Here is a 22,808-nt window from a genome sequence, read left to right on the forward strand (position 1 = left end):
TGAAACTTATTCACGGTTTTACGTGATCATTTTCATGTAAAAACAAAATAACGTGATAGTTGCGTGAAAATGATCACGTAAAAACGTGAAACTGCCATGTTATTTCGTAAAAATTATCCCGGAAAACGCAAAACTATCACCATTTTACGCGATACTAACGTTTAACAATTTTGAAAATATTTGAAATGCCAATAAATATTATTATCGGTATTTATTGGTAATTTAATTGTAATTGATACATATTGGTATTTATTATTTATCAAATGTTATTATAAATAAAGTTCATCTATATTCATGATATCTTCTGTTCAACACGTGTGACGACTTGGTCTGTTTGTGGGTTTTGTGCAGCGCCCCCCTGGAGACCAGGTGACCGGCGGCGTTTCTTCTCGCCGCAGCTGTGTCCACGTGGCGAGGAGCGGGTGACCAGCAGATCGGCCAGTAAGAGTGGGCGGAGCCCGGCGGCCTGATTGCTGTTGATCCTCATTAGCGAAGCATCCGGCGGCCATCCGAGGCCACGGAGCTCCGGGTTTGTGTGTAGCTTGGAGCCAACGCCGCCTCCCCTTGGTGCTTGTTGGCTTCGCCTGATTGGTCCAGGCCCCCACCAAGACTCCAATACGGCGCCCCCGTCTGTTTTAGCGGCTGTCTACACGGACACAGGTATTTTTGAAACTGTATGTTTCTGTGCACGGTTTGGCCTTTTCATCCATGCGTGACCGCAGTTGTCGGCAGCTGAACCTGGAGCTTTTCGGAACCGCAGTCCAGGGTTTTTTTTTTTCCAACCTTTTTTCGAGAAGTGTGGTTACGGTCGTCAGTCACATGTCAGGGACAGGAAAACCGCGATAATCTCTTTTTGGCATCGTTAAACAGTGTCACAGTGTGCAACGGTAAACACTGACGACGTTTACATGCACAGCTTAACCGAGCTGGCCTCAGAATTCGGTTTTCTCGTCTAATCGGACTTGTCAACAAGTCAAGCTGTGCAGAGCACTGTGTTGTTGCAACTCTTTATGGAGAACACTTGAACTGGAAAGGTTTGTGTACTGCTTCTGCAAAGGAATCGTGTCCTTAATTATACACAAACTCGTAAAAGTTTGTTTGTTCCGGGGGCGCACGATTTTAGTCAGACTAACTTGTTTACATGCAATTCAGTTCTCCAGTCGTCGTCGGACTAAGGCAATAATTTGGTTTTCTTGAGTATCATGTAAACATTAGTGATTGAGGTGTCTCCATAGAAACCAGTGGACGTGACCAGGTTGCTAGGGTTAGCTTAAAAACGTATCAGCGCTTTGTGTGTCGCCGTGGTTTGTCTGACATGACTCCCAGTGCACATTTTGTTGAATTTTTATTGATTTTGCACTCATGTGTTACAATGAGCTTGTTGCGCAACCAAGCTGTCAGTCAGTCCAGACCAAAGAATCTCACCTGCTTCGGTTCGCCATTGTTCTTTTTTTCCGACCATGAATTTTTCCAGCCTTGGAAATTGGCTAATATGGTCTTCCTGTTTGGAGTGATATCACCATCTCACTCCTGCTGGCGCTGCCTTGACCAATCAGGCCTTGTGGCACTTGAATCCATATGGAACGACGGCTACTGATTTTCTGTAAAATGTCGGCAGAAATTTGAACTTTCAGCCAATCGCGCTACTTGAAGAGAAAATGCCTTCAGGGTTCTGAACACCCCCCACCCACAAATCCACAAAAAAGGATTACTGCACGTATCGGCATTACTGATCGTACGTTGTCCAGAGGCCCAAACTACAACTACAAATACGATAATAATGGAACACCTGGTATTGTGTTGCCAACGGACAATTTTTTTTCTTTGACTGTTCAAATTGTTTTCACATTTGTTTTTAATGAGATATGTGTCATCATGATCTACTGTTTGTGTGTTTTCTGTTTTATTTTGGTAGTCTCACCTCCTCGTGTTTTTCCGTGCTTTACATCCTGTTTCCGTTATCCCGCCTTTTTGTTGCCTCTTGATTGTTCTCACCTGTGTTCTGGTTGCCCTCTTCAGTAAAATGAAGGACGCCGGCCGTGTTTAACCAAATATTGATTTGGCCTAATGAAGCTGGGGTAATGTGAAAACTCCTCCCTTCTGCTTCCAGAAGTGCCGCCCTTCTCCGCCCCTCCCCACCCGCCTCCCCCACCTCCAAGCGCATCACAAGCATGACTGCACCGACGGCGACGGCGTTGTGAAAACGGTGCAAATTTGAATTATTATTCTATATTTTTTAAGCCGCTCCTCCGCTGATGGGGCGAGCAGATTAGCCAGCGAGCAGATTAGCAAGCAAGCGTTTTCACGCTTTTTTAAGCATCTTTCATTTAAAGCGCTCCGAGGTGGCGGAGGATGGAGGCTGAGCGCTCACCTCCGTTCTCCGCTGCCACTAAACGATCCTCCAGTGACTCTTTCATTGTCGCACAAAGTCTGGAGCCTCACTGTGAAGTGCCCGTGGAGTGTTTTTTTTTTTCTTTTTTCGATCAAATCATATAACAATTTGCACGTACAAAGTTGTATATTCAGGAAGAGATGACACTTTTCACGAAAGATATTCACATGAAAAGCAGCGGCGGCGGCGGCGGCTTGTTTTCCCCCGACTCCTCATCAGTTAGTTTAGCCCGCGGGGGCTAATGCTAAAGAGGTTAGCCCAACGACAGCGTGTTTAATTAATTGGAAAACATTCCTTTTTAATAGTTATCATCCAAGTGCTGTTATCTGGGCCCAGACGTAATTACCACCCAGGGGATTTCCGCTTTTAACTGCTCGGTAAATGCTGCTGTGAAGTGCCGCGGCTTTGTCTCATCTGAAAAAAGAAAAAAGGCTTCAGACGAGATGGAAACAAGCCACTTTGAGGCACAAATCAGCGCTTGCTGTTAAGCAAATATCAATCTGGTCGCCTCCTGACGGAGGAAGATATCAGAAAAGACCTCAATCCGGGAGTTCCGGCAGTCCCCACCGAGAGCTAGCGCTGGAAACAAGTTATGCTAGCTGTAGCTTTGGGATAACAGGCTAATATCCATTAAGGAGAGGTTCTTCTTCTTCTTCTTCTTCTTCTTCTTCTTCTGTTTAATGGCAGTTGGACTATTCAGTGTGAGAATTTAAATATCTATATTTTTTTTAACAAATTGAAGCCTGCTCATCACATGGGTTAATTAGCTCTGCCTCTCAGGTGACTGAAACTCTTGCACAGCAATTTTAGCAAGTTGGAGCTCAAAATCTTGGAAAGCAGATTCACAAGAGTTACGTTTTACGGGCCAATCAGAATTGGGTCAATCAGAATCACATCTTTACCTTCAAGCCAGACCTTTAGAACCCTTCCTGCTCGTGCCACTGAGACGGACAGTATTCTATCCAGGTGTACAGTTAGCAGTAGCATTGCCGCAGAACATGGAACAGCAAAACCAGAGTTGAGTTCCAGACTGAGTCTGTTTTTGATCTTCTGGTCAACATGAGGAGCTCCTGCTGACTGCTGACGATGGAAGACCTCCCATCAGAGTCGCTGACGGCTGACGGGGTCCTACAAGATTCTCTGGACCACCAGGGGATGGACCGGGACCAGAGTCTGGACCAGGAGAAGTCAGCTCCCTGCCAGAACCAGAACCAAGACCAAGACCTGGACTGCCACGCTGGCTCCGACTGGGACCAGGACCAGAACCATCACCAGGACCAGCCCCAGGACCAGAACCGGGACCAGAACCATCACCAGGATCAGGGCCAGGACCAAGACCAGGGCTCAAACTCAGCCAATCAGGACGCAGCTGTGGAGTCAGCCGGCAGTGTCCCAGCGCTGGTTATCACTCAGGCAGAGGAGGTGAGCAGCAAAGCCTGATGGGAAACGACGTGACTTCACCGCCGCGTCTCGTCTCCGTCTTTGTTTGCGGCACTTTCTTCTCGGCGTTTTCCTCCTTTGTTCTTTGCGTAAATGTTGTTTCTGACGGAGTTCAAAGCTTTGCCGTGCTGACAGCTTTTTTTCCGTCAGTCTGCCAATTTGGCTCCTCCCCCTTCTTCTTCTCCTTCTTCTCCTTCTCCTTCTTCTTCTTCCCGTCCTCTCACTCGGGCTTTGTGGGTTTATTGCTGTAATTATGCGCTCAGGTCTCGTTGCCGCCCGTCAGTGCCGCTGATGTGAGACACTGTGGATGTTTTTCGCTAACGCCGCTGCTTCACGCCGACTATTTTAAATCCCGACTGTGTTTTTGAGTGACGAGATGAGGAGCGATCCCGGCCGCTTTCATCACAAGCCGCCCGCATTTTAATTCTTGACAGTTATTCTCTCTCGCAGTTTTTTTTTTAAATGATCGTTCCTTTTATCAACATATTTCCAGTGGGTGCCGCGTGCATGGTTCAACGCACAAAACAATAATCGTCAATGTTTTGGCCACATCCTGTTGAAATCATCTAAGAAACTTGTTGTTGTATTTTTTAAAGAATTACTGTAAAAATAGCAGTTTTAAGTAACACTTTTATTCATAACCAATGTTTTGCCATGTTTGCAAAATCAGTATTATAATGACACAATGCATTTTCAGTGACATTTTCATTTTTTTCCTTTTTTTTTTGTTTCCCCTTCGTTCTTCGTCTGCTGCTCATATTTTAAATGTTTTATTGCAACCAAAGACAAAAATGATTATGGTTTGATATTTAAATTGACGTGGCGGCCAGGAGCTAGCCGGCTAGTGTTAGTTAGTAGGCTAACATTAGTTTTGGATGGGGTGTCTGTCAAGGTTCAGTAAAGTGTCAGTCAAGGTTTGGGCCTAATTGTCTTAGCGAAGGGTTACGGTTAGGGTTATTGGAATCAAACACAAAATTAAAATTCTTTGTTACCTAGCATGTTAAATGTAGCGGGGAAAAGCTCCGTTCGATAGCCCAAAACAAAATGCTGTTTTAGCCGCTAAATGTGACGTTTTAAAGTTGAACTTTACCCATGCTCACCACTAGGGGGAGGTCTTAACATTGTTTTTATCATTATTCTTATTTTTCAAAACAAAAACAAACCCTGTGGCATCAGAGGGGGCGTCAGTTCTGAACGGAGGCGGGTCCTCAGAGCAGCCGAGTGTGTAGGCGCCGCCGCCGCCGCCGCTGCTCGGCTGAGGGCGGCGACGTCCAACCCATTAGCCGCCGTCGCCGTGTCGCGCGCTCACTGATCCGAACCGCCACCCAAATACGTTTCCCCAGAGCGTCCGCGGAGGAGGAGCGCTCGCGGCAAATTGACTTTTTCCCGCTGATCTGAATTTGCCGGGCGATAGCGATGTCACGCCGGAGTTATTTACCCCTCAGAAGAATTCAAATCAGCCCCCACCACTCCCGCCCACCTTCTCCCTCAACCCCAACCCCCCCCACCAGTAGAGGGCGATATGGGGGAACTAATATGAATGCAAATGGGATTAGGCCACCGCATTAGTGTCTGATCAACACTTGAACAGAGTGGCGAGCAGGAGGAGATAGTGATCCAGGACGGCTGGAGGAGGAGGGTTGGCGGCGGGGGTTAACACACACACACACACACACACACACTGGAGCTCCGGCAGCTATCAACCAAGTCTTTAATACATGGAAAAACTCTTCCTCCGAGGAGATTTGAGAACAGCTGAGATGTCATTTGATCTTTCAGAGCTTCGGTTACTGTGGTGATTTGCTTTTTATTTTTTATCTGAACTTCTGATGGACCTCTACTCACCTCACGGGGTCACGACCCAGAGCCATGTTTCACTGTCAGTGGTAAAATTATCATCTGACATTTTTGAACGTGGGTTCCATAGTGGGTAAGGTCCAAAAACGGCACCCTCGTGTGGCTTCATCGAGACACCAGTTGCTAATTTTTGGGTTGCCCCATTATGAGACGAGCTTGTGAGGTCTCATCGGGGTTAGGGTTAGTTGTGTAGTTTTGGGTGGCTAACCTTTATAGCGCCACATAAGGTCTGGCATGGGTACTGCAGCTGGATCAGTCGTTTTTTTTTCACTGGTTCCATCCAGATGATGGAATGTGTTTGGAGGCGACTTAGTCTGTACGAAGCTTTTTTTGAGGGCAGAAATCTTCAAAACATTTTTCAGTTCTCATGTTTGCCTGCTCGTGGTTGCAGTTGGGGAAAATCTAGCTAGTTCTGAGGTTTACAGAAACACAGCAACTGGCGCTGGCCCAGATGTTCCACAGGGCTTTCGCAGGACCTCATTAGAAGGAAGAGGTGGAGCTGCAGCAAGGGACAGGAACAGGAAGCAGCACCACATCTGCTGAGGAACAAGCAGAAGATATGGAACCGACAAGTCTGAATGCCACGGAGCCTCCTGTCTTGGAAGCTCGAGTGTGATTTGTTTTCTCAGCCGGTCAGAGTAGGACCGGACCAATTGGCATCCTCTAAGAAGGAAGAGGGAGGCGGAGCTCCAGCCAGAGACAGGAAGAGGAAGCTGCTGAGAAATAAGCTTCCTCATTGAGGTTCCTTTGGCTTTTTTTGTACATCTTGGAGATAAATGACTCAAAATTCACCAGTGTGAACCACAACACAGTGTGTGTGTGTGTGTGTGTGTGTGTGTGTGTGTGTGTGTGTGTGTGTGTGTGTGTGCAGCTTCCTCACTGACGGTGGTAATTAAACGCGCTCGGTGTGTCGTCTCTCACCGAGGTCTTTTCCTGTCGGGAACGACAGGAAAAGAACCCTGCACCCCCCCCTCCCCGCACAACACAAACCTCAGGAGGATCCCGCCATCGTGTCACTCCGTCCGAATGTCGACTACCTGCTCATTAGCGGCGCCGCATCAAACATCCCCCGCTTTCAAGTCTTTCCTCTGCTGTTCATTCAAAGCCGTCGTGTGATTGGTCATTAAAAACAATGGCAGCATTGGTGGCGGCGGTGGTGTCTTTTCATGTTTCCCTACTGCCCAGTTTAAGCCCTCCTCCTCCTCCTCCACCTCCTCTACCGTCCTAGCTTCATTGCTCTCATTCCTCACTATACAAAAATCGATGTGGCGCTAAGCTAACCTCCCTGAAAACTACTTTGAAAACTGAAATAGCCCCCAAACAAACTGCAGTTTTTGCCCTCTTATACATGGGCATTACTGCAGCTCACCACTAGGGGGAGGTTTTACTAATCCGGCACTAAACCTAAAAGCGGAACCGAGTCGTCACCATTCACAGTGGAAGTGATTCAAATTGTTAGTTTGAATCAGAATGATGGCTGTGACTCGTTTCATCGAGGACTGTTGTGTGTGTGTGTGTGTGTGTGTGTGTGTGTGTGTGTGTGTGTGTGTGTGTGTGTGTGTGTGTGTGTGTGTGTGTGTTGTGGTGGTGTGTGTGTTTTTGCATGTGTGTGTGCGCGTGCGTGCGTGTCTTTGTTTGTGCATGTGTGTGATTGTGCATGTGTGTGTGTGCATGTGTTTGTGTGTGTGTGTCTGTCTGTGGGTCTACAGAGGCCTAATTAGCTCTCCCGGGACTCCCGTCCCAGCCAGTTAGAGGACAATCACGGCTCTCCGGGATGTTAAACTGCCGCTACTGATGTCTGCTGCCAGACGAGGCCTTAATTCCAGTCAACAGGCAGCCGACTCGTCACTCGACTCGTTTTGTCTGAGTTGTAAACACTCTCTTATATGCTAATCCGCCGCCACCTGGGCGCCGTTTTGAGGGACGGGAGTGAAGATTGGGAGTGACGTCCGGCGGGTTTGTTCGGCCTCATTCATTCAGCACGACGTCGCAACTCTGTGTGTGTGTGTGTGTGTGTGTGTGTGTGTGTGTGTGTGTGTGTGTGTGTGTGTGTGTGACACACAAACAAGCCTCCTCCTCGTCCCCTTGTTTGCTGTGTTAGCTTGGACGTACGTCTCTGTGGCGCCTTGAAAATTCTAATTGTTATGGCAGACACCCGGTCAGAACGGGGCTTTTTTTTCTTTTTACCACTTTTCAAATTGAGCGTGAACATGTTGCCGCCACACAATCGGACACGTGGAAATCACACACACACACACACATACACACACACACAGATAAATAAATGCGACTGGAGACTGAACAACCAAGGCTAATGATACTAATGTATCCAGACCAAATACAGATCCAGCTGCATTTTGTTTCACTAGTGCTCACACCTTCTGCACCAGCTATTTTCTTTGTGAGGAAGAAGCACCTTTCTCAGTTTGCATCTTTCGTTTTGATGATTTTCTCTGTATCTGTGACGCCGTCAACGCTTTCGCTAGTGATGTACCGCCTGCTCGCGTGACTGCCTTTTTGTGATCACATGTCCACAGTTTAGTTCAGAGCAATTTCCTGGCTGATTTGCCCTCATGTTGTTCCTCTGACATCTAGAACCACCTTCACAAAGATCCTGATGTGATTTGAGTTCTTGTGTGAGGAGGAGAAACTTCCTTTGTCCGACAGCAGGTTCTGACCACAGCCAAATAAATGAATGAATAAATGGTGTGTTTGGTCAGAAATGTGATTTTCTTCTCTGTGCATGTTCACTCAGACTGCTTGTCCCCCTGCATCTCTCCCACCAGCCTGCAGAAACGCCTGCAGCAGCTCCGGAACCTGCAGATCCAGCAGAGCCGAGCGTCTCCGCCGAGGCCGACATGGCTTGCAGCGACCTGCTGTCCCTGAGGAGCGACACACTGTCACTGGCTGGAGACCAGGGCCCCTCCAGGACGGTGAGCAGGAACCTCCATTACCTTGTTCCCTCGTTAATGTGGCTACGCAGAGAGAGCATGTAACTGCGGTTATGTATCGCGTCACGTATCTCCTTTAGAGGTAAGTTGTTAGCGGCCCTGCCGGCCAACGAAACTTTCCTCCATCACCGCATGGGGAAGGCGCTTTTCCCAAGTAGCACTGGGAGGGACCGGTAAGAATAGACAGACGGACAAAGGACAGCTACAGTAGTCAGGGGCAAACCTCTATGTGCAGCAATCCAAGACAACCGACTTGAATGGCCTGGTCAAAGGGGGCACAAGCCAATTGAGCCAGGGCGACAAAGGAGGCAACTCTATGGAGGGGTCAGATAGTAAGCTAGCTAGCTATACTTTGAATGAGTATAGCTTCCTGACGCTGAGCTCTTACCAAAGCGTCCACTACAGAAGCCGCTGAGGAAAGAAAGAGGATGTGGGAGTGAGGCGCTGGGGCAAGGGGAAACCAGATGGAGAACCAGTAGGAGAACCAGAAGGGGAACCAGAAGGAAAAATCAGATGTAGAACTAGTAGGATAAACAGAAAGAGAACCAGAAGGAGAACTGGGAGGAGGACCAGAAGGGAAACCAGCAGGGGAACCATAAAGAAAAACCAGTTGGAGAACCAGGAGGAGAACCAGGAGGAGGACCAGAAGGGAAACCAGAAGGAGAACCAGGAGGAAAACCCAGTTGGAGAACCAGTAGGAGAACAAGTAGAGGAACCAGTAGGAGAACCAGGAGTGGAACCAGTAGGAGAACCAGAGGAGGAACCATGTAGGAAAACCAGGTGGAGAATCAGGAGGAAAACAGTTGGAGAAGCAGTCGGTTTCTCCAAAATGAGATACACAAAATCACAAAAATCTCATTTGCTACTGATCTCAGGAGACCTGGAGCTCCTCTGATGGAGTTGGAGGTGTAATCATAATTGCTCTGACCTCAGGTGACCCCGGGACAAGCAGGGCCCAGGCTGCTTTCAAAGCCTCCTCGCATGAATGGGATTTTTTCATTTCTCTGAACAATCGAGACAGCGCGGAGCGGCAGTAGGAGGGGTGGGGGGAAGGGGCAGGGGCACCGGTGGAGGGGGAGGAGGCGGTCGGTATCCTCAACCATCGGCGAGACAAGACAAAAAAAACCCCAAAAAACTGGGAGTGTGAGAACAAAATGGTTGTCGTCTCTGCTTCTCATTAAATCTCCCTGAAAGACCGAAGACAGAGTTTGTTGAACAGAGAAAAAAATCATTAATATGTTAATGATTTCATCTCCTGGCCCCTCCCACCACCACCGCCACTGCCGCTGCTGGTGCCTCCCAACGCAGGGAGGATTTTCACACCAGCTACCAAAACCAATAAGAGGCTGAGAGCTGGGGAATCGGCCCTCTGTGACATCACGAAGGGGTGGTGGCAACTACCCTCTGGTCCAGTGAACACACCCCCTGCCGGTTGTTGCCTCCGCCCTCTTGTGTTTTCGTCCAGTTCAGCGAACAACGCAAACCTCCATTCAGCTTCAGCGGCAGGCTGTAAACAAAGGGCTAAACGCGTCGGAGAGGATTGTGGGTAGTCAGTCCTGTGCATGTGATGCAACATCACCCCCTCAGCCTCCTCCTCCTCCTTTTCCATTTCCTCCTTCCCCTCCTCCTCGTCTTCCCCTTCCTCCTCCTCCTCCTCCTCTTCCTCTTCCTCTTGCTCCTCCACTTCTTCCTCCTCCTTCATCTCCACCCTTCTTTGTCCTCTTCCTCTTCTTCTTCCTCCTCTACCTCCTCTACCCCCTCCACTTCATTTCTCTGCTGACAAACAGAATTGACAGAGAAGAATACACCAGAGTGGGAGGAGCTTTGATGTCGGCCTCAACAGGCGAAACCGACCACAAATAAAATGCCAACCTTCTTCTTCTTCTTCTTCTTCTTCTTCTTCTTCTTCAATAGAGCAATAAATGGTGGTGAGGAGGAAATAGGGGCGGAGCTAAGCCTGGTCATTTTGACTGCTGGAGTGGGAAGGGCCTTCGTCACGTTGCCGCCGCAGAAACGTTCACGTTTCTCCAAAAATTTGCGACGAAAAAAAGCGACAGTTTCATGCTGTGTTGTGTTGCTGCCGCTGCTGCTGTTGCTGTGTGTTGATGACTTTGTCGTATTGTCATGTGACAGAGCGAAGATGACGACAGCACCAGCGTCACCGCCTCCTCTGTCATCGTGAGTAACTCAAACACTTGTGTGTGTGTGTGTGTGTGTGTGTGTGTGTGTGTGTCAAGGGATATACTGCCTAGGCCTTTTTTGCACAAAGGATAAATGTTTCCTCTCCAAAGCTGCTCTTTTAGTCTTCGTGGCTTCGCCCCCTAGTGGCTGGGAGGTGGCACTGTGTGTGCCTAAGTGTGTGTGTTTGTGTTGTCAGACTGAAGGACGCCCCAGCCGCCCTCCCACTGTGGCTCTGTGTAATTAATTGAAGCCCTCAAGTGGGCAGCAGAAAAACAAAATCCCTACCAGAGCTGGCCCGCCGGTATCATACCGCACATGTACCGCTAATACTGCAAATCCCAGAATGCTCTGCTGGTATTTTGGTGCGTCAATCAGGACAGGGCATTCATTGAAGGCTATTTTTATTATGACTTTATTGTTTTATTGTTGTTATTTTATTTCTAAATGTATTGGAAAAGTGGAAAAAGGTTACTGTTGAAATTTATATCAGAAGGCTGCAAATAAAAGAGGGATGTGATTTTCATTTATATTTAGTTTTCTAAATTCAAATTTGATTTTGCACATGAAGTTATTTATTATATATTTTTAAGCTTTGCTTGTTCCATATTCAGTGTTGAAGCAAAATTTGTTTGGTATCCATATAAAAAGGTTCACTTTTATATCTGGAGGAAGATTTTTCTTCCAGGATATCAGCTTTGTGTGCATCTAAACAGGCCCAAGTTTCAGTATAAATAAATTAAGTGACTGTATTGCCTTTATTAGTCTAAAAAGGTTTGAAAATATATTTGGTTGCTGGTGTCAATGGGATTTTTTTTTCAATTTCAAAAAATTGCTGTGGTTCAAAAAGAGGGCGAGAGGAAAAAACCAAACTCTTCTCAACGTATTGAGAAGTAAAAAATTTTTCTGGTCGTCGTGACTGCTTAGAAGCTATCATGTGACTGACCCTGGCCCCTCCCACTTCCTATGCCCCTACCCCCTCCTACCTCCCGTAGTCCCTGTTCCAGCGGGTGCAGCTGGACCCCCTGGAGAAGGAGTGGTTGAGGAGCTCGGCACTGGGCGACGGCGCCACCCAGAGGCGGCTCCTTCGTCAGGACGCCGGCCTGCTGATGAAAAAGGTGCAGGGGCAGCAGCAGTAGTAGTAGCAACAGTAGTAGCAGCAGCAGCATGGCACAACAAATTGAAACCGTTGCAACCTCTCAACCACACGTTGCTTCCTCTCTCTCTCTCTCTCTCTCTCTCTCTCTCTCTCCCTCTCTCTCTCTCTCTCTCTCTCTCTCTTCCCGCCTCCAGGACTTCGTCACTGTGAGTTACACTGGGTTGCGTTACAAATCTCTAGATTTTGCCTCCGCCCGAAGTAACAAGAACAAAAAAAACCTGCAAAATTTTATCTGCAACACTTTTGTGCTCGGCCGCTCGGTCGGTCCGAGGGGACAATTATTGGCTCCGAACCAAATAGAAACGCCAGTAATCTCCTTAATGGAACAAAGGGTGGGGACAAGGGGAGTCATGATCCTATTAGTCTGGATGAGAAGCTGCTGAGAATCTCACCACAGGTGATGAGGTGATGTGCGATAACCATCGTTTGGGACTATAACACCGTCCAATCACAGCAGGATTAAAAGATCAAAGGATGAAACATGTCTCAGGTTCCAATTTCATATAATTTTATGAAAGACAAGAATTAGTTTTGTTGTTGTTGCCATATTGTTCCTATTTTCACTTTTTTTTATAAGCTTTCAACAACTGTTTTTTTTTTTTTTGTACGCTAGATCACAGTGACTAACACCGTTAACTACTCATGGTAAATTGTTCATGTACAATGGAAACCAGCCGCTATTAGCAGCTAGTGTTGCCAGTCCTGTGGTTGGTCAAATTTGGTAGCCTCGAAGGTCCGGTGCGTAGAATTTTAAGGAAGTTGGGTATTTAATGACAGTGTGTTGCGTATTCAGGGCCACTGTCACGTGGGCTTCCTTAAAGAAATGGTTGGAGCAAGTCTCGTATTGTTCTGTGTATACAGGGGGGCAAAAAAAATGTATTTATTAGCCACCAAGTTGTCCCACTTAAAAAGATGAGAGGTCTGTAATGTTCATCATAGGTACACTTCAACTGTGAGAATGTAAAAAAAAAAACATCTAGGAAATCACATTGTATGATTTTCAGAGAATTAATTTGTTTAATGGTGCAGAAAATAAGCATTTATCACCTACAAACAAGCAAGAATTCTGGCCCTCACAGACCTGTGACTAGAATCTCTTCTATCCTCCGCTCGTTACCTGGATTAATGCCAGCTGTTTGAACTCGTTATCTGTATAAAAAACACCTGTGCACACCCTTGAACAGTCAGACTGCAATCTCTCCACCATGGCCAAGACCAAAGAGCTGTCTAAGGTCAATGACAGACATATACACCTTTATTAGTGCATTTATAGGCAGTATGTTAAGCTTTTACCAGACAAAGACAAATTCTCAACACTGGACCTTCAACAGGAGAAGCAGCCTGGCTGCTGTGAGTCAGGATTCAACCGAGCTCAATTCAACCACACAGGAAGTGAACTGACTCTCGTTTCCGACCTGATTATTGCTGTTTTGCTGGCCAAGCGTTTCAAATTCTTGCTGCTTTTGTCCCTCCGTTTTCTGACTATTTTCTCATTTTTCTTTTTTTTCCATGGCCGACCTCGTGTGACGCCGCTGCTGCCGCTGCCGCCGCCGCCGCCGCGCACAAAGGGGGTGAGTTGTCTCTTGCTGTCGGCCGCGTCCACGCTAATCGTCGACACAGAACCGGCAGGCGGCGAGCTGGCCAACCTGTGCTGCAATTAGCCGAGCGCTGATATCACACAGGAGGAGGAGGAGGAGTAGTAGGAGGAAGAAGAAGAGGAGGTGGAGGAGAAGGAGGAGGAGGAGAAGGAGAAGGTTGAGAAGGAGGAGGGGGGAAGATGAAGGGGAGGAGGAAGATGTAAATAGAATTTCACACAATGTCCAGTTTACTGGCATGTTTATGTAGGGAAGTGGGAGGAGGGCGGGGTTGTGTCGCGTCGCTCCCTTCACACGGCCTGACAGCTGAGTGCTGATACACACACACACACACACACACACACACACCTACTGCACATCTCACAGCAGCACACAAACACTTGTAGCAGCGCGTGTCTGATTTTTCTTTCTCCAAGTGACAAAAAGACCCACGAAACACATTGGCGGGATGTGGGGGTGGCCGACGTCACATGACGTCACATGACATCACATGACGACACTTGATCCCCTTGTCTGGTTGCTGGCGGTGGTTGTGGCAGTTTGTTGCTTGTTGTCGTGCCTGTCGGGCGTCACGCCTGAATTGTTTTGTGGTTGTTTTTGTTGTTGTGGCCATTTTACCCTCTAGCCTTCTTCTTCTTCTTCATCATCTTCTTCTTCTTCTCTTCCGGCATTCTGATTGGCCCAACGCTGCAGGGCAGGAAGTAGATCTCGGCGTGTGACCACGGACGGGTGTAATGATATTGTAATTCCATGGTCCTCAGGGGGGAGGGGCTCCGCCTACGGAGCTGATGGGAGGCGGTGATGGTCGCACGGCTCCTCCGCTCGCCCCCTCCTCCTTCGCCTCCCTCACCTCCTCTGATTTTACACTCTGACGGAGAAAATCTGGGGGGGAAAAAACTCTTAACGTAGGGCTCTGACTCCCAGCCAGCAGCTCAGCCAGATCCCAAGTCCCCGCAGAATCAAAGTGTGGCTGCTTAAGATGCTCATCTCAGCATCATCACCACGGTTTCTAATCTCAAGTCTCAAATTGATCCATCTTGAAAAGTTCCCGTCTGAAACATTTAGTCAGTCTGACCAGCTCAGAGTCCTTTGAAACTGCTGCATTCCTTCCATCATCCATCCATCCATCCATCCATCCATCCATCTGTCTGTCAATCTATCCATCCATCCATCTATCTATCTATCAGTCTGTTCCCACTACATGGTGTTGGATTCGGGGCTTCACTCTGGTCAGGTCGACACACTGAAAGACAAACAGCCATCCAAACCAATTGGCGCATTGAATCAGGTGTGGCTCAAATTTCACATTAAGAAACAAAAACCGTGATTGCGACGTCCACAGCCACTCCCACAGCCACGCCCACACAACTGGTCCTCCAGTGATCCAGAGATGCATTCTCATCTGCACACAGCTTTTAATAGGGCTACTGTCCGTGCGTGTCTGTGTGTGTGTGTGTACACACTGGTGGCTAACACACACACACACACACACACACTCTCTCTCTCGTCGGGTGTCGGAAGAGGCCAGCAGGGTTCAATTAGCACCTTGTAATGAAAATCAGTCAATGCGTCAGCACACTGACGCACAGACTAAGCGCTAAAAAAAAGAAGGAAAAACAGACCTGCGTTACCCATCATGCATCACAGCTGCAGGGTTTCCTACGGCCCGCTGGCATGTGGCTCCGTCCCAAACGGTTTTGTTCTCTCTTTGTCCTGATAGAGCTGAAAGCGAAAATAGCGGGGCCAGAAAAAGCACAAACGGAAAGTCGTGGACAATAAGGGGGCGCTAGAGAGGAAAAAAAAGCCTTACGTTTATCACAGAAAGAGGAAGTTATATCTTTGACTTGGACTTTTAACTTTCTGTTGAAACCTTTTCTTTTCCAAGATGATAATAATACAATGAAATGGCAAAAAAAACACACATTTGGCAAATGTAACATTTTTTACTACTAATGCCAGCAAAGTATAGCTAGCTTAGTGGTGGGCAAACTTTTGACCTGTGGCCCAAAGTGGGTTCTAAAAATGTGGCCGAGGGGCTGGAGTAGGAGCAGATTGATGGGGTGTTTTGGTGACCCACCTCATAGGAGAAAAAAAAATATAATATGTAGAAAACATGTGCTTTAATGTCAATTGAAAATGAACAAAAAAGAGGTTACCACAAAATAGGTGTTTGAAGCCCCACGGTATTTAGCTCTATTGGAATGTCTCTTAAAAGACTGAAAAAATGGATGAAATACAGCTATTTTATGACTTACCTAATATTAGCATCATTTTTTTGTTTTTTTGTTTGGTGGGCCGGATTTAAAAAGCTTAACGGGCTGCATATAGCCCCTGGGCCAGGGTTTGCGCATGCCTGGGCTAGCTTGTCAAACACCTAGCACATGTCTGTAAAGTGTCGGCGTTGAAGTTGTGTGACTGGAGCGCTAGTACTGCAAGCGCTTGCACTTGTGATAGCTAGCACTTTGAGTTGTCACCTGTCAAAATGGGCCGCTGTGTCTGCTGTCGCCGACATTCACGTCGGAGGAGAAACAAAGTGAAATGGAACGCTGCCACTTTACAGAATGAAAAAGACGCGTTTCATCGGTTCAGATTCTTTCACCGTCGCTTCAGTCAGAGGAAACACCCAGCGGGTCGACACACCAGGATGACACTTGTTTTTTTATAATAATGTTTCAAGTCACTTTTTTTTTTTTTGTTTTTTTGTTTTCTAACTCAAATGTTTTCTTCTTTTTTTTTCTCCTCCTTCAAACCCTTCAACACGTCAAGTTTGTAAGTTCCTCAGTTTCGCCTCCGTAGATCAGCTACTGTCGTGCTGTGTGTGTGCGTGTGTGTATGTGTGTGTGTGTTTTATGGCTTATGAACCTTTAAAAAGCAGTTTACAGAGCAATACCACAATACCAGTATAGTTACCTAGGGTGTGTGTGTGGGTGTGGGTGTGTGTGTGTGTGTGTGTGTGTGTGTTTCCAGACAGCTCTTCACTGGGCGGCCAAGCAGGGCCGTCTGGAGACCGTGGACATGATGCTTCTCTCTGGAGCCGACGTCAACGTCAGATCGGTCAGTGTGTGTGTGTGTGTTGTTTTCCAATACTGTCATTCATTCATTTTGCTGTATCAACCACACCCCCAGACTCCAAGATGCCAGCCCATTCATTTCAATGCTCACCCAGCGCATGAGTTGAAAAAGTTTTTGACTTCCGCATTAATGGGCCCATAGAGCATGCGCAGTAGTGTCACTTCCCATCGTGCCTCTGTCACTCACATGATTTTTTTTTGGCCAATCAGAACGATCCCAGAGAAGGTCACTTACAGACACGTCAGAACACAGCCAATCAGAACGAGCTGAGACACCTGCACGTACAACGTCTGGGAATAAACTCTTTTCTATTGAGTTTCTGGCCTTTATCGTTTTTCTTAAACGACTAAGAGATAATAACTGAGAAATCTACAATACAAAGATTTGTCATGAATCGCGTTTCAGGTCACAGTCGTCCTGTCAGCCCTTAAGGCCTATTTTTGTATTGCGGTCTATGAGAAAAATGCTTTTTGTACCCTTGGGATTTTTTTTGCTGCAGTACCTCGAGTGGCCACTGGGAAATATCGGCGCGCTGCCATATTGACAGTGCGGTATCCAGTTATTATAATACATCCAAGGTATCAGACACGGTGACGCCACCTGATGTGTCTGCAGCCCCTTGACCCTTTGTATGAAGACGTTAGCATGCTCACTAGCATTGCTCTCCGCTAGCTAGCTAGTGAAAAAGAATTTCAAGCTCATCGTTGTTGCTGCGACAAGCGTTTGATTTGATGTGCGATACAGTGTTGTCACAGACACCAGATGCATCTTGGGATCAGAGTCGGTTGTTTAGCTCGCTGCCTGTTAGCCAGCTAGCCAACTAGCAGTAGCAGCCTGCTGCATCAGTTAGACTGTTTGTTTTGTTAGTTTGTTTTCCAGCAAAAGAGTGAAACTATGCTGTTTGTCACACACGCGCGGGCACATACACACGCACAGCTGGGGATAGATTGGACAGGGGCAATGTTGTGATTACTTAATAGCCTCCCAGAGCGCCGCCAGCCAGGAGAATTCAATTTAGCATCTGCCTCTCCGAGTGTTAATCTGCTCCTCCTGCTGCTGCTGCTGATGTGCACCGCAGCAGCAGATAATGTTTAAGTCCCAGCAGAGCAAATCAAAGCAGACAAGTCACTTATTGGCTCCATAATTACATAATTAGCTCCTTTTTTGGTTTGTTGTTGTCGTCTCTGATTGTTAAAAAGAAGCTAATGACTGCGATTAAAAGAGCCTGGCCCACGCAAGCCAGCCAATCAGAAATCAATAATCCGTGGGAGGGTGTCGCAGAAGGAAAAGGAGGAGATGAAGCCGCTTCTCCTCGGTTCTCCAGCGGTGAAGGTTCCACTTCAGTCAGTTTTTGACTGCTGGGGACTGAACTAGGTGTCACTTCTCTTTAGAAGTCGGATGGCTCTGATCCCTGGTCACATGACGTCACTCACTGTCTTCTCCTCTAACTTTATTCCTGTCTTTCCGATGGTCCTTCACCACCTGCGCGCAGCACGTGAGTGACTCTCCGTTCTTCCTGCCAACCTTCAGACTCTCGGTTCTCCCGGTTCTCCCGACTCTGATCTCCTGCTTCTCCCTGTTTCTCTCTCCCGCCCCCGCTCTCTGGATGCTCCGCCCACCACCTGGACCCAACACCAATCAAGGGGGTGAGTGGCCTCGAACACACCGTTTTTTATCAGGGATGCACCGATACCAGGGTTGACCACTCAACTCGTAAAATACGTGCTGATACCACAACACTGATATCAGTTGTACCTCTGTGTGTATGTGTATATAAATGTATATGACAGTTGTGTTAAATTTACGTTTGTACTGCAGTGAAACTTGTGACAATCGCTCATCCGTGTCACGATGGGTCCGCCCAAATTCCATGTCCGGAAACTTCTGGTTCCCCCTGATCTGCTTCTCGCCCGCCGCCTCGTCTCATTTTCCCACCGTTTAGCCGCTATTTGTCCAAACTCTCGGATCGCTGGGAGAAGCAGACAGGAAGTGACAGTGATCCCCCCCCCACCCCCCACCTGCCCAGGCTTCGCCTGTGACGCAGGTGTCGGTCTGACGGCGCAGATGGCTGACGCCGTCCCTCTGTTCCGCACATCAAACGGGTCTCGCTCGCCGTTTAAACTGCCGCCGCTTCGCTCGCTTAATCGACGCTGACTTCAAAACTGCCGCGCTGTCGTTTGACTCGCCAGCCAACTGACAGCCCGCCGCTGTTTGTTCGCTCCCCCCACCGCTGACGGCGTCCCGCAGTGCTGCCGGGCCGACATTGGTGGAGGGGTGATGGGAGCGATGGGGGGTAGGGGTGGTTGGAGCACTGAAGTGGGAGGGGCTAGGATGACAGGCTGTCTGAGCTTCTCGAACAGATTGGCCAGCTCGCTCAAGTGGTAGATAGCTAGCTAGCGTGTCTGTTCTAATGCTGTAATTGGCTAGCTGGCGAGCTAGCTAGCCAATCGTAGCTTTATGTTTTCTTCAATTTTCACTGTTTCCAGAAAATTCTGTTTTGATTTTATATATATATATATATATATTTTTTTTTTTCACAGAAACTCGATATGCTTTCCAGACAAGCTAGCCCTTCTTTGCTAGTGCTACTTAAAAATATCACATTTGACAAATGTTTTTTTTCATACTAGCACTGTGTCCTTAATGTAGCGGTCGACTGCTGCAGTGGCGAAGCTCAGTGAGTTTCATCTCAACCATCACTGACCGTGTGTGTGTGTGTGTGTGTGTGTGTGTGTGTGTGTGTGTGTGTGTGTGTGTGTGTGTGTGTGTGTGTGTGTGTGTGTGTGTGTGTGTGTGTGTCCTCAGGGATACACTGCCCTCCACCTGGCCTCCATCCACGGCCACCAGCACGTCGTCCACGCCCTCATCAACACCCACAGTGAGTCGGCCCGCCTCGTGGGCACATCCCGTTGTGATGTCACTTCCTGTCAGGGAGGGTGGTGGGGGGGGGGGGGGGGGGGCTCTGCCTCCTGCACGCCTCAAAGACTCTGCTGGAAGAGTGAGCAGCGATGCAGATCGCACCAGTGGCAGATTGACAGGTCCCTCCCCCTTCATCTACCCTCCCCCTCGCCCTCCCGCCTCACCCACTCGCTCACCTGTGTAGGAAGACAGCAGGCTGAGAGATCCGACCGTCAGCATGTCTCTCCACCTTAATATAAGCCTGTCCCGCAGTTCCGGCCTCAGCCAGCAGGGTTGATTTTTGAATTTTTTTTCCCTGTTCTTGAGCTTTTTACCTCCGAGTCTGTGGCCAAAGTTGAAGGCCGAAGTGTTCCAATGTTCCCAGCATTCCCAGTGTTCCCAGTTAGAAGAAACCAGAACCTGCAACCTGCAACATGCAGACGTAATGTTTAGACCTTTAGCGAGAACATTTCTGCTGTGGGGATGAGGTGAAGAAGAGCCTCCCCTCGCTGGAGGAGGTGTTGACCTTCTCCACCTCCACCTCCTCCATCTACTCCTCCTCCCTACCACAACCTTATCGCTAATAATTACCCAGCAGCCCCGTCTCTGCGGGGCCGACCCACTGCTGCCTGCTACTGTTGATGGGGGGGTTGCTAATTAGCCCCACCCCTCCTTTCCCAGAATGACAGCGAGATGAGTGAAGAGAGTTTTTGACCGTGGCGGTTTTCCTTTTAAGTTTTGTGTGTGTGTGTGTGTGTGTGTGTGTGTGTGTGTGTGTGTGTGTGTGTGTGTGTGTGTGTGTGTGTGTGTGTGTGTGTGTGTGTGTGTGTGTGTGTGTGTGTGTGTGTGTGTGTGTGTGTATGTGACCCTCCCTCAGACGCAAGGACCAGCATCAGGGATTATCACGGCAGGACGGCTGCTCACTACTGGAGCGGCAGCAGGGACGTGTTTGAGAGGCAGGACCCTCAGTCAGGTGAGAACCAATCAGGTGGCCAATTTGCCGTCTGATTAAAAAAAACAACAACAGATAACCCCTTTAAAGGAGGACAAAAAAATCCTCTGGTCTCAGAGGATGCAGCCAACTTCTGGCTGGGGATGTGGCCCCTAATCACAGTGCCCTCTGTGACACCACAAAGGGCCAATTTCTGTAACCGTTCCAGAGTTTTTGACTCCTAGCCTCCAGTAAGAAGCCATATTGATGGCAGTACTGCAGCCAGCCACCAGAGGGCAGCCTGGATTTTTCAGCCTGTCTGTCTCCAAATAAACTTTAATTAATTAATTGATTGACTGATTGATTGATGTCTGCTGGTGTTGTCCAGGTGTGAGCTTCTCCCGGGGGAGACACACGCAGCGCCGCGTCCTGCCCTCGCTGCTGCTGACTCGCTCCCGCAGCCACGGACAGCTCGGCCCAAACCTCAGGACCAGCCAGGAGCTGTGGGACCTCCAGGTGTGACCTCCAAGTGTGACCTCCAGCGGTGACCTTCAGGTGTGACCTCTGACCCGCCAGCCAGCAGTTTGCAGCAGCCTCAGAGGACGGCCGCATCGCTTGCTGACATTTGAGATTGAGATTTGTTCGTTTGTTATTTCGTTAAGCTCAGTAATGGCTGAGAAAAGTATCGTGACGCTAAATGGCCTATGCGGCTGAACATGTTGTCTTAAGGTTAAAGGTCACAGTGTACTGTTTACTAAATTTTTGAACTCCAGCTTGTTAGCTTGCTATAACAACTACGCTGAGCAAAATCTGTACCAGCTGAAACAACTTATTCACTGGATTGTTTTTTTAAGCAACTTTCCCCCAGATGATGATTACCAGCAGGACTCAAGATGACCAAAATTCCGTAAACTTAATACATCTTACCAATATGTTAAGCAACACAATGACAATGCACAGGTGTGTATGTGAACTTGTACGCTAATCAGCATCATCAATAAAAATTCTGTGTAAAACCTCTGGTTTAGCGCCACCTGCAGCATACTTATAGTTGACACCTGTTGTTTGGATGTCCAGGGTTTTATGTATATATTTTCAGCAGCCTACACTGAATGGTTGTCTCATTAGCAAAGAGCTGCTGTGCCGCTAACAGATTCCACAATTTGGTCGGGACCTCCTCGACGAGATCCGCTATTTTCAGTGGCGGCGCCCATTTCCAAAGAAGAGTGCGAGGCACTTCCTGTTAGCCTCCATTGGGGCTCTTCCACAAATACCTCCTCCTCTTAGGCTTTACCACTAGGTGGCAGCACCTAGTAAAACCTGGTGCCCGGTACTGTTTGAGTACCAACTCAGCCGGGGAACCAAGCGAGCCGAGTCTAGTCAAGAAACATCACCAGAGTGCGATGGCGTTTCTTCTCTTTTTTCTGTTTTACTATTACAACTCGCCAAACTTTTGATATCCATCCATCCATCCATCCATCCATCCATTCATCCATCCATCCATCCAAGCCGGAGAACCCGGAGAGAGACGTCGTAGTGTTTGGTTGCATTGCTTTGGTTAAACATTCAGAAAATGTCCTTCAAAAAAGAGAACTTGTTAAAGAAAGTGAAAAAAAAGTTCGTTTTTTTTTTTTTCTTTGTCACCGCTCATCCTGTGCTCAGGGTGGCGGTGGTGGGTGGAGCCTGTACCTGGCATCTCATGACTCGCCACACAAAGGCCCCGAGAATCGAACCCACAACCTCAGGCGCCGCTGTCCTCTTTCATCCTTTCATACTTGCAGCATTTCCACGGAACAAACGCACCTTTGTGTAACCTCTCACCTGTTGTTGCTGGACTGATGCCAGGAGCTCCTCCCCCTCCCTCGCCAACCACCCCAAGCCCCCAGCCCCTCCCACCTCCCCTCTCATCCGAAGGCAGCTTACCTTCGTAATTAAATCATTAAATTCCCGCCCTGGCCGGGCGGATCGCCGCCAGATTGACTTCCCACCAACCTCAATTTTCTGTTTGAGCACCAAATAATGATTTTCTGCCCAGTCTAATTACAAAGCTCAACATCTGATCATCCGGCATCCGGCCGGGGGAATTATCACGGGGGTGGCCGCCATCAGACCTCATTACCAGCGGCGCCGCAAAATTATTACATCTTGTAATTGGACGGGGGTATTTACCGCCGGCGGAACCCCCCCCACCCCCCTCCGATCCCCCACAGTCACGCACTCGACTCAGGTCGACTTTAGCGAGAAAAACAAAAGCGCCGTTCCGCTGACCTTTGACCTCGAAATCTCCAACAGCTTGACTTCCTCCTCAGATCCGCTCGGAGCAGCTAACTGGGGT

The 22,808-nt window shown here is 48.2% G+C and overlaps 1 protein-coding gene across 3 annotated transcripts; it reads left to right on the forward strand.

Moving 5' to 3' along the window:
• The first annotated feature begins 360 nt into the window (after positions 1–360).
• On the forward strand, positions 361–21,430 carry LOC142889991 (uncharacterized). 3 transcript variants are annotated; one of them, XM_076028713.1, is made up of 9 exons: positions 361–447; positions 3,460–3,814; positions 8,476–8,622; positions 10,774–10,818; positions 11,814–11,936; positions 16,540–16,632; positions 19,450–19,522; positions 20,420–20,515; positions 20,862–21,430. In XM_076028713.1, the coding sequence occupies exons 2-9, from the start codon at positions 3,479–3,481 to the stop codon at positions 20,993–20,995; spliced, it is 1,047 nt and encodes a 348-aa protein (XP_075884828.1). In that variant the 5' UTR covers positions 361–447; positions 3,460–3,478; the 3' UTR covers positions 20,996–21,430. The 3 variants fall into 3 exon arrangements, with proteins under 3 accessions (XP_075884828.1, XP_075884827.1, XP_075884830.1); XM_076028712.1 differs by lacking the exon at positions 361–447 and having other exon boundaries at positions 3,418–3,814; XM_076028715.1 differs by lacking the exons at positions 361–447; positions 19,450–19,522 and having other exon boundaries at positions 3,418–3,814; positions 20,862–20,997.
• The last annotated feature ends 1,378 nt before the right edge of the window (positions 21,431–22,808 follow it).

This window comes from Nelusetta ayraudi, unplaced genomic scaffold, assembly GCF_046127955.1.
Source record: "Nelusetta ayraudi isolate G7.1 ecotype Tasmania unplaced genomic scaffold, CSIRO-AGI_Nayr_v1 ptg000026l, whole genome shotgun sequence".
Taxonomy (NCBI): Eukaryota; Metazoa; Chordata; class Actinopteri; order Tetraodontiformes; family Monacanthidae; genus Nelusetta; species Nelusetta ayraudi.

Coding starts and splice junctions, on each gene's coding strand:
- LOC142889991 (XM_076028713.1), top strand. CDS start 3,479: ATGGAAGACCTCCCATCAGAGTCGCTGACGGCTGACGGGGTCCTACAA. Junction 11,937..16,539: donor CCGGCCTGCTGATGAAAAAG/GTGCAGGGGCAG, acceptor GTGTGTTTCCAG/ACAGCTCTTCACTGGGCGGC. Junction 16,633..19,449: donor TCAACGTCAGATCGGTCAGT/GTGTGTGTGTGT, acceptor GTGTGTCCTCAG/GGATACACTGCCCTCCACCT.